Raw genomic sequence first — 16,612 nt, 5'->3', positions numbered from 1 at the left:
GTCGGTGCGCGGGGCGCGGCCGTCCCGCAGAGCGCAGCGAGAGCAGCTCCGGCGAGGCCCCCGCCCGCCCGTGCAGGCCGAGCGCCGGGCCGGGCCCTGAGCCGCCCGCCCGCGGCCCCCGCCGCAGCCCCGGCCCCGGGGAGCGGCCGAGGATGGGGATCCTGTTCACCCGCATCTGGCGGCTCTTCAACCACCAGGGTGAGTGGAGTTGGCGGCCCTGGGGCTCGTCCCGGGGCACCCCTGCGGGGCAGCCGCGCTTGGCTGAGGTAGGGGGATGATCTCTGCCCGTCTGGCGCTTGGGCAGGATTTAATGCCGGACTGTTGTCCTTCGGGACCGCTGGGGGGGGAGAAACCCCTTCCCCACGGCCCCCTTCCCTTGGGGGAATAGTCCCAGCGAGGCCGGGTAGGAGCTGTGGGGCACGGCCCGGACTCGCCTCTCCTGGAAATCATGAACGTGAACTCACGTTTGTGTCTGAGTGGCTTTGTGTAGCACCCGGTGGTTTGTCCACAGCTAAACCGGGTGAGTGAGGGCCTGAAATATCCACAGGTAAATCTGTTTTCCAGGCTCCAAACCCGCTGAAGGGAAAAGAGGACTGTGGGCGGCAGGCGGATCGCCCTGCTTGCAGGGCCAGTTGCCAGCGTCGTGCTTTTAGCCACTGTTTGAAGAGAGATGAGGGTGCTGCTGGCTGTAACAGTAGCACGGCCTTGGACAGGAGCGTGTGCCGTGTGTCAGAGCTGTGTTCTGGGAGCTGCGTGGCCAGGGAGGCGACAGAGGACGTAGTCTGCTACGGTCTGCAAACGTGTGCAGAAACTTCACTAAGAACGCCCCAGCGGTTTAGAAAGGAAAAAATATGAATGCAATCTCTTAGAAATTGTTCCTGTAGATATGTAGGCAGGAAAAAATGACCAGGGCATGCCTTCTCGGACTTGTACACCGGTTTGTACGTCTCCGCAGACAAACTGACTTCTAGATACGGCCGTGAAACATGGCACCTGAAGTATGTGCTTGGTTAGATCAGGCTAAAATGCTACGTGAACCTTGTTCTGTAGCAGTTATTGTTGTGATAGCAGGGTTAACTGTGTGACTTACCCGTAATATTTTTGTTTCAGAGCACAAGGTAATCATTGTCGGTCTGGATAATGCAGGAAAAACGACCATTCTTTATCAATTGTAAGTATGGACTGCAGCCGATGTGTCGTGTGCTTCCAAGTGCCTGCTGCGTACGTTGTTCTCCCTAGGTTTTGCTGCTTTCCCTTTCTTTTCGCTGTGAGAGCACTGTGCTGAAAATTACTGACCAGTGTAGGTGGCAATGGCTCAGAGCGTGTGGTTAGGCTTTGGGAAGGTCTGCATTCTCCCTGATGTGTGGATAAGGTTCCGTTGAGAGCTTTTGTTTATCAAATTACATTGCTATTACACTTAATCACAACTGCCATTGGTGTCACAGTGCAGGCTGTTTGCCAGCTCCATAAAACATTATTACGTTTAGGGTTAGCCGCAGGACAATGCTGGTACGCTGGTGCCACAGCGTGTAAATATTAAACAAATTGTTCCGTCAGGAGCAGCGCAGTGAAGCCTGACCTCTCCCTGCCGTGACTTGTGTCCTGCCTGCTGAGGTGCGCTCTGTCGGTGGTGACAGAGGATGCAGGCTGAGTGCAGGACAGCTCCGCGCCGGGTGACAGCCCGTGCTGCCTGCCCAAGGCTGGATTTTGAGCCACCGAGGGGCTTTGCGGCACTTTTCAACCAGTTCCTGCCTTGAGCAGTTCCTGCCTTTAGTAGTAGCGTTGGCTTGTGTTCGTCTCGCGCTCACCTTGCTGCAGACTTGCGAGAAGCTTGCACGAGTTTCGTATCGCTGCTCCTCAGCTGCTGCTTAAGGGCTGCAAATCTGTCTGCAAACTGAAAGCATATAGGTGGGCCAGGCAGCTCAAGGTCTGTTTGCAATAGAAACAGGTTTGCCTTTTCTCACACGAGGTAGCCCGCTATTAGGAAGTGTTCCTATCCCTTCAGTCCCAGGAATAGTTCCTGTTGAGTGACATGGCCATCCTGCTCCAATCCTAAACTTAAAATTTGCTTTTAAGTGACGTAGGTTTGAGGTATTTTTGTCAAATTACACTCAGTTTTTTGCTTTTCTGGAATGTGAAACTTGTGCAGTATTTCCAGCCACTTCTGTCCTAGCAAGTTATGCAATGACAGTGAAAAGATGAAGGTGGTTGTCATCAAACAGATTGAGAAATGTAAAATAAATAGCAGGAAGTCGATTTTTTGGACTGATTCTAGTGGCTGTTGCTGCTGAGGGCCATTCTTGGCGTGTTTTAAAGCTGCCTGTGTCTTTCTATGTCCTCCCCAAATGTCTCATGATTCTTCTTTTCATCTCTTTTCGTCGTCTTATTTCTGCAGCCTCGGTGTTTTCTTTTCCCTTCTGTGCAGCGGATCTCTGTACGCATCCTTTTCCTTTCTACCCTTTTAGTGCAGCAGGACTTCCCCTTCTCTCGTGTTGAAGAGGAAGGGGAGTACAGAGTTTGCTCTAGATGAGCAGTCTCCTGTTCCTCCTGCCCGATTCATCCTTGCGGAGTCTTTGCATGTTGTATTTTTGAATGAAGAAATTGTGCAGTTCCTTCGTGGCAGATAGGTGCCCTGAGCGTGAGCTCTTACTGCTCAGCTCTGCCCGGCAGCGGGGCAGAGGCAGCGCTGTGTTGGTGCACTGCCTGTGGCTTTGGTGTTGCCCCGTTGCGGTTCTTCTAGCAGACTGGCAGCCCCACAGACACTTAATTTCTTCCCATTCTCATGCTCAGATCTGCCTCTCTCCTTGATAGCAGCAGGTTTAGTGTTCTGGTGTCTGGGAAGGCCGTTAGGCTCCACGCTAACCTTGGTCCTGGGGGAGCAGGGAGGAAAATCCGCCGATCATGTTGCAGACAGAAATGCCAACAGCTTGAGTGTGGAAGGCTGCAGGTTCAGCCAGAAAGGGGATCCTTGATAGGCTTTTCCAGACATGAAAAGAACTCCGCTAAAACCTGGTTTAAATATTAAATCAGCCACAGGCATCTTGTTACACCATTGTTTTCCTTAATTTGATTTTGTGGTTCTTTCTCTTCCTAATCCTTTTTCCCTTATCATAGCTTCCCCCAAACGTGTGTGGTGAGAAGATAGTGCGTTATGTGCTGCTAAGACACGGGGTAGCTGGGATTCCTTTTCAGAACACCAGACTGTGCCTTTCTCCCTCCCTTATCTGTATCCTCTTCGAGAAATCATCCAACACTCGTACAAGTCTCACATTGCAGTCTCTGTAATGAAAAGCTCTGCTAAAGCAGTTAAAAAAAACACACATAAAATGAAAAAATGTAGCATGATTATCACAAGAAAAAATTGTTAAGTTCTTTGAAAATGGTTGACTCGTTTCCTTAAACCTGCTTTTTTTTTTAATACATGCCTTACAATAGAGTTTCAATAATGTGAACTTCAGGAGTACCCAGAGCACACCTTGAGTTACTGCTATTCGTGTGACGCTGGTTGTCTTGGTGACAGAGTTGCCCTGAGCATCGCTAAACAATGTATTTGCCACCTTTAATGTGCATCCATCGCCACAAAGCAGTCACTGGGCTATGCTGGAGAAAAGAAGCAAGCTTGACATAAAGTAACTGCAATAGGGAGGAAGTGTGTTGTAGTGGCCGACGCCGGGAGGAGAGCCAGGCGTGCTGTTTGGTGGAGCTGCCTGAAGAGTTGTTTTTCTGCAGCCTTGGAATTCTCGTGGCTTAACCATATTCTTGGAGAAAAGCAACGGCTCTCCCGTACTGCGTGTGTGCCAAAGTCAGCCTGGAAAAAGAAGAGCTGGCTGCTTGAAAGAGTTTCTGAAGCAAATATTCCCACAGATTTATGATTTAAATGTTTAGTTTTGTTCACAAATGCTCCCTCAGCTTTACAATTGAATTGTATAGGTCACAGAGTCCTTTTTATTTTTTTTTATTCTCTTCCCACCTCGTCCCTGTTTGTTGCATAGAATTCACCCACTGAGCTTTTGGCCTCGGAACATCCATCAGCTTTCATTTTTCAGAAGCAGGTTGCTTTGCAGGCCTAATAGGCTCAATCACGCCCAAAAGTTGCTGGTTCTGCGTTGGCAGTTTCTCAGAGTTGCTTTGTTCTCCCTGCAGCTCCATGAATGAAGTCGTACACACCTCGCCTACGATAGGGAGTAACGTGGAAGAGATCGTGGTGAATAACACGCGCTTCCTGATGTGGGACATCGGAGGGCAGGAGTCTCTTCGCTCCTCGTGGAACACCTACTACACAAACACGGAGGTGAGAGCGAGCGCCCCGCTGCTGGGTTTGTTGTAACGGTTGCTGGTGAAGGGCTGCAGCGTACCTGAGGTGCTTGGCGTGGTGCTGTGGCTCCTTCGGGGTGCTGGGAGCTGAGCCGTGGGGCAGGGCCCGGTTTCACTGCGTGTTGCAGCTCCCCGTGTTTACAGGCTCCTCGCTGTGACTGCTGCATCTCTGTAGCAGGTGCTTTAAAACCTGCGAAACCCCTCGTGCAGAAGGCTGAAAGCCCCAAAAGTTGTGCTCCAAAACTGGGAGTCTGTCTTGCAGGCTATAAGATAGACCCGTGTGTACTCTTGAAGCACAAAGGTTATGTGCTTTTTAAAATCCCCTGAAAATATCTACTTGCAGGTGAGAATTTGAAACAAAGGGAGAAAGCTGATGCACGTTGCCTATTTAAGGAAGCAAATTATCTGAGGGATCTGCGTGCTAAGCAAAGAACCAAACCAGATCTGGCAGTGCAGAAATAGTTGCTTTCAGTATAAATGTTTCACTTGAAAATGGAAGTCAGAAGAGCTGTCAGAGCTACGTTGTGCACAAACCAGAGCAGTGCTGTGGGTAACCACGCTCTGGCCGGGAGAAGCGTGTAAGAAACAAGACTGTAGCTGATAATCCAGCTATCTGGATACTCTGGGGGGAGCGATAATCTGTTCTGTGTAAGTGTATGTGGCCAGGAAGAGAGTGTCCTTTGAAGTGCTGACTAATGACTTTTTACTCTTTGAAGTTTGTAATAGTTGTTGTGGACAGCACCGACAGAGAGAGAATTTCTGTGACTAAAGAAGAACTCTACAAGATGTTAGCACACGAGGTGAGTAGGCCCTGTGTTTTCTTCATTTAATGCTTATTGCGGGTAAGATTTATAAGGATAAGGAAACACACACACAATTAGTGAAAATTCCCATTTAAGTCATGCTGCCAGCCGTGGGGAGTGCTATCAGATCCACCTCGCTCCTGCTGGAGGTTCTGTCTTTTGTGAAGCTCCCAGAAAACTTGTAAATTAATGTCAAATCAATGATCTCCCACAAAAATAGCTTTCCAACTTCCAAGTGCTTCAGCAAAACAGAAGTTAGGCCATGTAAATGGACTTACGTTGAAAAAACACAGAAGTCATGTCAAGAATGAGATAACTTTTTGCAAATATTACTTCCTCCAAAAGCTTAATTACCATTTTTGATAGCTTCACGGTTGCTCAATGTTTTCTGTTCTCACAGTGAAACCGATACAGTCCTACTAGTATATTTTATAACAAATAGCTACAGAATTGAAGAAATGGACTGCCTGTGGCCTTTCTGACATCGGGAAGCTAACAAAACCATTTGTTTGGGGAAGTTCTGAGGGAATAGCAGTTTAAGTTTGCCTTATTAATGCAAACCCTCCTACACACCTCCACTGCCCACATCGTCTGCTTTTAGCTTCTTTTTCCCCAATTTGAGGGATAAGTGAGGAGTCTTCTAAGAAATACAAGGAAAAGAGTGAACAGAGACAGAGGGACTTGAGGAAAGCCAATTTGAGAGGAAATGAAATGAGCGAGGCTGAAGGGGGGGAGCAGGGGCTCAGGGAAGTTTTGCAGTAGATGTTTGCTCCCCCTTTTCTTGATCTGAAAGCTCTTGAAGTCCTCCAGCTGTTAAAGATGGGTTACTAGGCTGCACCTGTGGTCTTGTTCTTATGGCTGAAAGCTGAGGTTGTTACAATTCTGAGGAAACCTGTGCAACAATAACCGAAGAGTAACTGGGATAATTGGGGAAATGCAAAATGTGTGAAATAAACTGGTAAAGTACATGAGAAAGCTATAGGAGCTGTCATTCTGCATCTACGTGGAATTACAGAAGGAGAGTATGATGTGCTAACTTTTAAAGACCCTCTTTAAAACTGAGCCCTGCGTTAGGTCTGAAACTGAACCATCCGTGTCTGATCTATAAATACTCCCCTACCACATAAGCCAAGGGGCATCTTTCGCGTGGTCTGAAACATCCAAACACTTCAGTGGGGTGCACTGGAACGTACATAATCTGTCGGTGAAGTGCAGCAGGGCCAGAGGCTGGAGTTCCACTGAAGATGTTTTTATAAGCTTGACTATTACCGTGACATGTAGGATAAGTCTGACGCAGACTGAATCAGTTTGTGAGAGTTGACACAGAGGACATCGAGTTTCCAAACTTAAACATGTCAGAACACAAGGATATGCGTACAATCGATGTCATATCCCAAAATATCATATCTGTATTTCAGCCACAGCCACTGTTCAGTGCGTGGCTGTGGGAAGGGCAAAGACTGTCTATATGTTCTCTTTGAAAAATCATAGTAATCTAAAGCATTTGAGAAAAAAACAAGGGCTTTTTCTATGTCTTCATTTTTGTTTTTAATTGTTAATTAACCACAGTTTAAATACCTTGTAACTGAAGTTTTTCTTTACTAATGTGCTGGAGGAATTTGCTGGGAGCCAGAAGACAGGTAGCCTGTTTTCTCTGAAGCAGGTGACCTCCTAAAAAGTTTCCTTATCTTTTTTTAACCATCTCGTGATTTTTAGCGGGAGTTAACTAAGAAACTGTGTTTTGCAGAACTCTGAACTGCAAAACCTCAACCGCTGTCCAGCTGACACGCAGATTCTGTGTAATCTAAACCGTAGCTGTTTCGTTCTCCCTGCATGTCAGAGGCAGCCTGATTCTTTGCCCTGGCTCCGTAGTCCTTAAAACTTAGACGTGATGTGAAGTCTGTAACCTTACATTTTCTGATGCTCCCAAGGGGATAAGTTCTAATAAAGTAAACTGGATTTAAGACACAAGTCTCCCAGGAAAGCTGGGAGAGCAGGGAAGAGGATAGGTTGGTCTCTCGTTCATGCTGGTGTGAGCTCGTAGCAGCCTGGCTGCTGGAAGGTCCTGGGTCCCGCTGCCCTGGGTTTTGGTTCTCCTTTTTAGCGCCCTCCCCTGCGCTAGCTCTGTGGTTGATGTGGACGTGCGTGGGGGTGTTGGTTTCACCAGCTCAGGTCTCTGGTGTGGTGTGGCTGGCTGCTCGGCCACCCAGGCGGAGCAGCTGGGGCAAGACCAGTTAGGAAACCAGGGGGGAGGAACGGTCCCAGGCCTGTAACTCGTGGCTGTCATGGCTCTGGTGGAGCATTGCCTGTGCCATGGGGGGGCTGTTGCCATCGTGTCTGCTGCTGCCACAATTAAAGTTTCTCAGCTGCACAACTGAGTCTGTTGCAGGAGCTAAACAAAGTGCGCATCTTCTGTTTCGTAATCTGAAATGAGGGTGCAGAAGTTGTTAATGAACTGAAATTGAAATGAGGGAAGTTTGAAACTCCAAGCACTCTGCGTGTCCTTGCTTGGGAGGCTGCTGCTGTGCTCAGAAAGCGTCCGTCTAAGAGCTGAAGTGCCCGCTGTCTCACAACAGACAGTGATACTCTGCTAACCCTCCCGATGCTCCGAGACTTGAAGAGAATAACTATACGTATAAGCTGAAATGAAAATCAAATACCTTTTTAGAATGGGTTTTCCTTTGAAAAAAAATCATTTTTGTTAACTAGCTCAACTGAATTTTTATAGAAGCAAAATTGACTTGCCCAGGTCAGTTCCAGCTGCTTTCTGAACCAGGGGTCATTTGGGAATTAACATTATTGCTGGTAAAAATTAGTCTGCCTTATAGGCATTTAAGCGTTTGGCTTGTTTCGGCTTTCTGGGAAGGCCTTGTTGCTTTCAGAGGGACAGATTTTTAATAGCATGTGTCTGTACTAGCGTAATGCCAAGCAGTTGGAGATAGAATAAGCTTGGCCCTAGAGTCACTGATCTCTAAATGGTTGTGCTGATGGCTTAAGTATTGCACGGAGCATCACACAGACATTTAGTGTAATGTGCTTGTTCGTTTCAATGTCCATCCTTTGGTGCTAAAGCAGTGTAAGTGAAGATTTCCTCCAAACGCCGAGTGTCCCACAAATAAAACAGTACTGCAGCAGGTACTCTGCAAGGGGGGTAAGCAGAAGGCCTGGCACTGAAACAGGTGGGTGACGCTGCTGTAACTGCACCTTGTGTGCTCATGGCAGGGACCCCGCGTGTCCCAATCCTGCTCCAGGACAGCAATGTAGCGTAGGTAGTTTCAGGCATAAATTGGACATCTGGTCTGCTAGATCAAAAGATTGCCCTGAAGTTAAACGTTAATCAGCCTGCAGTGTTTTACAGGCTACCTTTTTTTGCTTGCGACTCACTAGTTTGCTGTTGTAGCTTTTGCCTCCAAGGATACATTTGTAATTACCTTTTTTTCTTCTCCTTCCTCCCAAGGACTTAAAAAAAGCAGGTTTGCTGATCTTTGCTAACAAGCAAGATGTTAAAGAGTGTATGACAGTGGCTGAAATCTCTCAGTTTCTGAAACTGACTTCAATTAAGGATCACCAGTGGCACATTCAGGCGTGCTGTGCTCTAACTGGAGAGGGGTAAGAGCTATTCCTCTGTAGGAGGGGAGCCTGGAATGGTTTTGGTGTTTTTACTGTGGTAGTTGGTTTTAACACATGTTGCGCCCTTATCAGTAATAATGTTGCACTTAAATTTTTGTGTTCAGAACGTGCTGGCCTAGGAACAGAGTGATGCAAACCCCAACTTTAAAACCAGATCTGCAGTTCCATCTCATAGAGGTGTAGTTTTAAACCACTGGGGCCTCGTGAGGGTGAGGGTGGGAGCAACCTGAAATTTGTCTTGGTTTATTAAGAATAATCATAATTAGAGAGAACTTCAGTGTACGTGTTGGAAGCGCTGGGAACTGAAGCCTCTCACCCGTAGATTGCATAATAAGACCTAAAAAAGTGAATTGTTTCTGGAAATGATGCCTTCAGTCAGAATTGCAGAGCTCTCAGGAAGAGTTTAATTGCTGTTCTTATAAATTGGTGCCACGGAATTAATCATCTGAAGTTACCCCGAGGAGTGCATGTATTCCTTTAAAAATTATCTGTTTTGTTTACAGACTCTGCCAAGGACTCGAATGGATGATGTCAAGACTTAAGATCAGATGATTTTTAATGACCCCTTTGCACAGACATTGCTTAAAAAAAGCTGTACCCGTGATTACCCTCACAGTGGCAGAATTACTGGGTTAGATGTATTTATAATGAACTGATGACAACTTTATTTTCTACGTAGATACACACACGTATTAAAAATTAAGACCATTCAGCAAAAAGAAAGATGCGGTTGATGGCTCAAGTTTGTTTTCCTGGTTGTTTTCCTCCGGGGATGCACATAAAAGCTGTGATCAACCTTCTTTTCAAGATACAGCCACTCAGAACAGTCTGATGCTGAGCGCGGTGAAGATGAAGCAAGAGAAAGGAACTTTTATGTTGGGGTTTTACTATTCCATTGTAGTCCTCTCTAGTGGAAGATGTGGCTTCATTATTCCAGTAAATTAGCAAACAAATCAATGGCATAGATATCAACTTTCCAGTATTTTTAAAGTTACTGATGTTACAAATGCAAAAATATTTTCCTGTATGTGTACTGTACATATTTGTGTATATTTATACCTCAATTTTAGGTTAATTGCAATCTGTTCAGACCAGTGTGTAAAGCTGAATCAGTATGTTGACGGTAGTACTAATATTTGACATTGCCAACGTGTCACAGCTTCTTTTCCTTCGTTACCCGTATGGCTGGAAGGTCCATCAGACACTTGGCTCACCACAACTTTATAAAGCAAGCTCTCTTGTAGGACAGCTGCTTGTTTCTCACCTGATTTTTCAGTTAGATTTTTCATACTGGGTTGGGGCATATGGGTTCAACTCCAAATTACAGTATCGGCAAACAGTAAAAACTTGCCAAAGAGTTTAAAAGAAAACAATTTTATTTTTTTTTTAAAGTAGTCGTCATGGGATTAGATGATTCCAGAAGGCGCATGTCATGCTGTCCTGCGCTACTGCTTTTCTTTTTTTGCAGCACATGTTCGTTTGTGATTCAAGTCTCATAGAAGTACCTTTAACTCTCCTAAAGGGAAAAATGTCACCTTTTTTTTTTTTTTTTTTTTTTTTTTTTCCCCTCCTTAACCAAAGAAAAGAGACAAAAGTATGTTTAAAAGTCCCACTGGAATCTCACAAATCTAGTCACGCTCTGCAGGAAGTGTATTTCAGAGGAAGAGGCGCACTTCTCTTTGATAGCATCAAATGTATATATACCGATATGCAATGGTTGGAACTGGGGTGGGGAAGGGGAACAAAGTAGACTACACTACTTGAAAAGCCCTGTGACCCCTTGATTATGTTCCCACAGAAGTTCCAGGGCAGTACTTCCCGAAAATATAACTCCCTTGCATGGTCCCCAGGTGAGTTATACAGAAGCGTCAGACACTATGTGATTATCTTTTCTTACTGTAGTATTTGAAGGGGTGGTTGTGCCACGCAGACGGTCACAATTAGCATTTTAAAGGATACAGGCTTTTCAGTGGGATGGTTTGAAATATTGCCAGTATTGTAAAGGTTACGTAGCCTTAATCCTGGGCTTCTATGTCGGAGATGTGCGTTTGAAGGGAGTAGTAAAATGAAATAAAAATGCCGTTTATAATGTCCTTCCCTTTCTTAGCTCATGCAACCGATAAGGACGGAAAAGACATTTTAAAGAATAAGTTAGAGTGAACTTTCTAAGGTGCTTACCTTGGTTGTGGGGTAATCCAGTCAGCGCACGAGCCTTCCCGTTTGCCTGCTTCACCGGGGATCATGTCCTGAATCTGGGTGGAAAAGAAGGGAGTCAATTTCAAAAGTCTGTATTTAACAAAGGCAGGTAAAGAATTTAACTTTTTAATATATTTTTGGTATCTCTTTATGATGCTCATTGGCTAGGGAACCTGCTGTCTTTGTTAAACATTTTAATGTGTACATGCATATATTTAGAGTGCATGCACATAGATATTGGTATGTAACTGGTGTATTGCAAAATGTATAAATGTTTGAAGAAATAACAACTTAATGCAAAGATTACTTTCTCCGTTTATCTGATAGTATCTTCAAGAAACAAACTGTGCACTCTTGCATATAAAATGGAATTGTACATTTTCTAGTCTCAAAAAAGAAAAAGCAGACATGCTTATAAACCTAAGTGTCTGGTTTTTGACTCTCGTCTTCCCTTTCATGCCTTTAAAATATTTTGCATTAGTATTTTTAAGTACTGTTCACTCTTGCCTGAATGTGTAAAGGTTGTGTGTTGTTTTTTTGTTTGTTTTTTAAGACAGTGAGTCCTTCCTGTTCACGGAGGAAATATCACGGAGCAGGTTTTTGATAGCCACTTCTTGCTGGAATTTGCTGCTTACTCCCTCGCTTTAAATTTATAGGAGCTACTATGTCCATATAATGAAAGTGTGGTGGTGGTTTTTTTTTCCAGGTATGGCTTATGTTGCAACAAGACACCTTAACTTACACTGACTGTCCTTTTCCCTCTCAGTATCCCGGCCACTTACGTTTTCTGTGGCCTCTAAGGTACTGCAGTGGCAGCAGACCCCCAACAGGGAGCTGGGAATAACCGCACACGTGAAGTCTGCCTGTTCAGGCGGTGTCCTTTGTGCCCTAACGAGCTTGTAAGCCAAAAAGCAAATTGTTGCCTGTGTGTTGGATGGCAAGCAATGCAGCCTTAACCCAACTACGAGAGCGTGTCCTATCACATGGAATCAGCAGGCTTCTTTTCCATCTATTTCATGATGCCACAGTATTGTATCGGGGAGATCTGCTGTCCTGTAGGTAGGATTCAGCAGTGGCCAGTGCTTGCTGGAGCATCGTGTGCCTGTAGCATTCCTGGCCGGGGCTTAGGAAGCAAAGGAAGACGTGCCTTCACTTTACGTGCTAGATTTGCAGCCTCCAAGGAGGGTGGACTTTGTCTGTGGTAGCTGCCCTCTCTGTAAACAGAGATTCACACTCTCTGTGTGTCCCCTCCCTGTAAGCAGGTGACTGTCCCCAATTCTCACAGCACCTAACGGTGGCTGTGATCTTCCTCAAGGTGCAGCGAAGACTGCAGAAAGCAAAATAGCTGCGTCCGGGTGTCGCAGGGGAAGTTTTTGTAGAAAGTTCTGTCTGTCTGAGGGCTTATCACGACAACAAACATATCTGCTCAGATACTAGTGAGAAGGCTACACAAGCGTATACCCTCAGGACACTGTTGTGGCTGTGATGGTCTTTTACTTTGCACCCTGCCTTTTAAGTAACGTAAAAAATGTTTTAAACCTAGTCATGCAGCAGAACTAGAGAAGCGCAGACAAACTTCTGAACTCACGTAAGCCCTTTATTATGTGCTTCTTGTTTACAGCTTTGTTCGTTTCCCTGTAGGACAATTCATGGCTTTTTGCACAGCTCTGCCCATAGAAAAGCAAGTTAACTTTGCATCAATGCTGTTTATAGCTGCTCTCAGTTACTGTTTGGGAGTGATTGTCTTAACGTGAGTCATGACTTTGAGTTGTATTGCTTTTGTGTTTTTACCCTCCGTGTGTTGTCTTGCCTTTCAGAGAAAAAGCTTAAGATTACTTTCCCTTCATTCTTCATCAGTTTCATTCTTAGGATGTTACACAGAAAAAGGGAGGAGTCCTGAAAAAACGGTTATTTAAGTTTATGTTGCAGAACAGCATTTTTCTAGCAAAAACCATACCAGATGTTCATATTTCAATAATATTTAGATGTTTCTTTTGGTTTAGCAGATAATAAACTTTGTAAATTGGCTGTACTCAGTGTTGTCTCTGTGATCTGAAAACCGCACAGATTTTTAACTGTGAGAAGAGGTGGGATATACAACTTGGAAAATAGGAGGAGATCAGTTTGGCCCGTTTTTTCTATATTCTTTTTTTCTAGGGAGGCTTGGTAGCTATTTGCCTATGCATTAAATCGTCTGTTCCCAGGGGGGTGTGTTTGAGCGAATGCTGGATGTATGTGACAGGCACCTACTACAGTCTATGCAGCCCAAGTGCCTAAAGCTAATCTACTAATCACTTTTTTGTGTGCTAAAACTTCCATTTTCCTAAAATAGCTGTATTTCTATAAAAGCATCTGTGTACAGGCATGTGTAAATGAGCATTCTTCCCCTCCCTACCAGTTTTAACATGGCTTGTGATAACTTTATTTTTCAGTTCTTGGAGCTTTCTGTCCTCTACATTCCGAGCACTTTTCCATTTGTCGGGCTCGACACGGCTAGCTTTCTTTGTGAAAGGAAATACTAAATTTGTCCTGGTAGCAGATGGGTTTGCTGGAATTCTTTTCAAGGGACTGTGTTTAAATAACTTAATCCAAGAATACTTGGCCTTGTAAACATCCTTGTGCAAGTAGTTCCTTTTTAATCGGCTAATAAAACATTAACTTTGCTGCTGTCAGACGAGTTGTGTCTGAGAAGTAGTTTCTTGGCTAATTCAAACCAATGTAATACCGAGCCTTTAAGTGGTGCGTCACTGAGCATTACGGGACAGGAATGATGTGAAGAAGGGCACTAAGAGTAACCTATGTAAGCATATGGTCATGGCATGTATTGTAAATAGGAGTGTGACTTGAATATAATTGTTGCAATGAGTATATTAAATGTGGAAAAATGAAAAACAAGTGGTTGCCACCAACTTTTTTTTTATGGCGTTCTTTAGAATCATAAGCAGAAATTACATTCTTGCCTTACTTGGACTTTACTGGTTAATTTTTATATTGTACAGAAACTTCTTTTTGAAAAAAGTTCTTCCCATCAGATAGCAGCCTTTATTCGTAACAGGGTCATATCTGTGTACTGCCCTCTAACCTTTCAAGCCAGATTTCTTGTGAGGTGAGGCGTAAGTTGGGTGGTGTTTATTTTTTTAAGCTTTTCTTATTTGCAAATTTGGAAGACTTGGCTGGTACAGAATGTGCTGCCTTTACCTAGAAGGCTCTAAATCATTCTTTGTAAATCATCAGCTCAGTGTTGCTCTTATCTAAATATTTCCTGTGTCTACTCACGGCGGGTAGAAGAGGTGGCCAAGAAAAGATGTAGCCTCCTGAGAGGTTTGAAGAGGAAAAACAAAACAAAACAAACCTCAGACTGGAAAGCCTGAGCATTTCTGTGGCTGATAAGTTCAAGAACTGTCTCTGTATAACAGAGGAGCTGCAGCTGGGCCAGTTCACACTGTGTCTGTATGGTGTTTGTTCTGATGGTTTTGCACATGTCCCCAGTCCTGACTGTCCATGCGTGCAGCCCCGCTCCCCAGCTCATGGGCTGTGCTCCTCAGCTTCCAGGTCTGCCTCGTCCCGAGCTCAGCCAGACGCTGGTTGCAGTTCCAGCCTCCAACACTAAGCCTCTGACCCTCTGAGTGGGAAGTAAACTTCTCGGATTGGTATACTAATGACGTAGTTGCGTTACAGTATATTGTCTCTGTTGTTTTTTTTTTTTACAAATGCAAAGTAACATCTGTATGTATGCCCCGTAAGGATGCGTCCAGGGTCGTACTTATTTTGATCACTTGTGTTTTGTACTTTCTAAAAAGGTTATCTTCTTTCTGAAAGAAATGCATAAATAGATGGCTAATTGTGATACTGCAATAAGATGTCATTCCAGAGCACACAAAATTATTGCTTCAAATTAAAATGAAGACTTTGGGGCTGGCTTGGCCTGGCTTGAGCACTTCTGTGTCTTAAATCTATGCTAAAACTTTATAAAGCTATTTATTATAATAAAGTTCAGTTATGATTCTCTTACATAACATCTTCTGAAACTTGATCGGAACATTCCTTGAATTGTTTCCCTCTTACTTCTTTATGTCTTTCCTGGCTTTTAAAATCTGGTTTTCAGCTAGTTAGAGGGAACTTACCGAGTTCTTTTAATTCTTGTTTGGTGAGCTGAAACACATTTGGTCTGGAATTGCTGGGGGGCTGAGGGTGAGCAGCTGAGGGGCTGTGTACAGTCACGTGGACACGTTTATTTGTAACTTCAGAATTGTCCTTAAAAAAAAAAAAAACAACTACCAATATTTATGATTTTAAGATGAAGGCACTTGTCAAAATTGTACTGTTTGCATTCTACCTTCTGTGAGTGTTGTAGCAAAACTTTTTCAGAGCAGATGTCTGACTTCCCACCTAGCACAGGGGGTTGTGTAGGCATTACTGGGGTATAAAGCACTGTTGTTCTGTGATGGTGAGGTTTCTGCTGGAGGTTTTTTTTGGTAAGCATGTCTGCTGTTTTTAAGTAGAACGGAAAATGAACTTCCTGGTGAAATGCTCTTTTTCTGTAGAAAATACTGAGTTCCAGTGGTGTGCTGCTCCTACGCGTTCCCATATCACACACTGGTGTTCGCAGCCTTGTGAGCGGAGGGGGATTACAGGTAACTGCTTACAAAGCAAAAGAGATGAAACTGAAGCTGCTTAAAAACAACCACAGCAAAAGCAACCGTGTGCATGTGGCTGCACCAGCGGTGTGTTGCTGCTCCGCTCTGCAGACGGAATGCAGTCGTGTTCCAAGGGTGTTAATCTGGGACTTGTTGCTCTGCTCCTAACTGCACAATGCTGGTGTCCGTGTGAAGATACTCTTGCAGAGTAAGTTTTCTGTTGATTTAAGTAATGTGGAGACATGTTAAGTGAGTCTTGAGGAGCGCAGTAAAGGTGTGACACCTCTGTTAGAGTGGAGAAAGGGATGGCAAAATGCTGCTGATCCTGCTGCCTCCCGCTGCTGCCGCTGCCTTGCGGTGACACGTGGCCCCTGGCCAGCCCTGGGTCCTCAGCGCGGCTCCTGCCTGTGTCCTGCTGCTTCTCGGCCTCCCCACTGTGTTACTGCTTGGCTTTGCTTCAACTTCTCTGCAAACTGCACTTGTCTTTTGAATCTAATCCGATTGGAGAAGTTAAAAACCAAAACAGCCAATTGAGGTACTGTCGTCTCGTTCAGTGTGGGGTTTCTCCGACCTGTTCATTCCCCAAGACCACATGCCCTTGGTGCATAGTCTATAGATTGCCACGTTAGTCCATTAAAAAAAAAAATACAAAGTAAGTATTTTGGAAGGTTTTCATTCCTGTGTCTTGTTAGTGTTAAATACCTTTTATTCTTGTTAACTGCGCACAAAAAGTTGTTTGCTGCTGCTGAACCCTGGTCACTTTACATCTGCCTCCAGCAACCGAACATCCTGCAGCGAGCAGACCTCCCGGAATGAGCCTTGCCTTACGCATTAACAGCTCCTATATGAAACTGTAATTACATTTCTTGAAATCCTCTGTTGCTTTCTGGCTTTTCTTTTTTCTTGAGTGCGGGATACTTGGACTGCTGTGTTCTCTTTAATTATCTTTTTTACGTTAAAGCGTGCTATCTTTTAGATCCTAATACCACTTTTAAAAGTACAGATCATTACTCTTACTGCACAGTGTTCATT

The 16,612-nt window shown here is 44.6% G+C and overlaps 1 protein-coding gene across 1 annotated transcript; it reads left to right on the top strand.

Annotated features, from left to right (window-relative positions):
- The first annotated feature begins 130 nt into the window (after positions 1 to 130).
- On the top strand, positions 131 to 12,975 carry ARL5A (ADP ribosylation factor like GTPase 5A). The gene is made up of 6 exons (XM_035331830.1): positions 131 to 198; positions 1,111 to 1,171; positions 4,144 to 4,291; positions 5,031 to 5,114; positions 8,575 to 8,726; positions 9,251 to 12,975. The coding sequence occupies exons 1-6, from the start codon at positions 153 to 155 to the stop codon at positions 9,297 to 9,299; spliced, it is 540 nt and encodes a 179-aa protein (XP_035187721.1). The 5' UTR covers positions 131 to 152; the 3' UTR covers positions 9,300 to 12,975.
- Positions 12,976 to 16,612: the final 3,637 nt, after the last annotated feature.

Source organism: Oxyura jamaicensis, chromosome 7 (assembly GCF_011077185.1).
Source record: "Oxyura jamaicensis isolate SHBP4307 breed ruddy duck chromosome 7, BPBGC_Ojam_1.0, whole genome shotgun sequence".
NCBI lineage: Eukaryota > Metazoa > Chordata > Aves > Anseriformes > Anatidae > Oxyura > Oxyura jamaicensis.
This window is presented reverse-complemented; position numbering and strand designations above follow the sequence as displayed.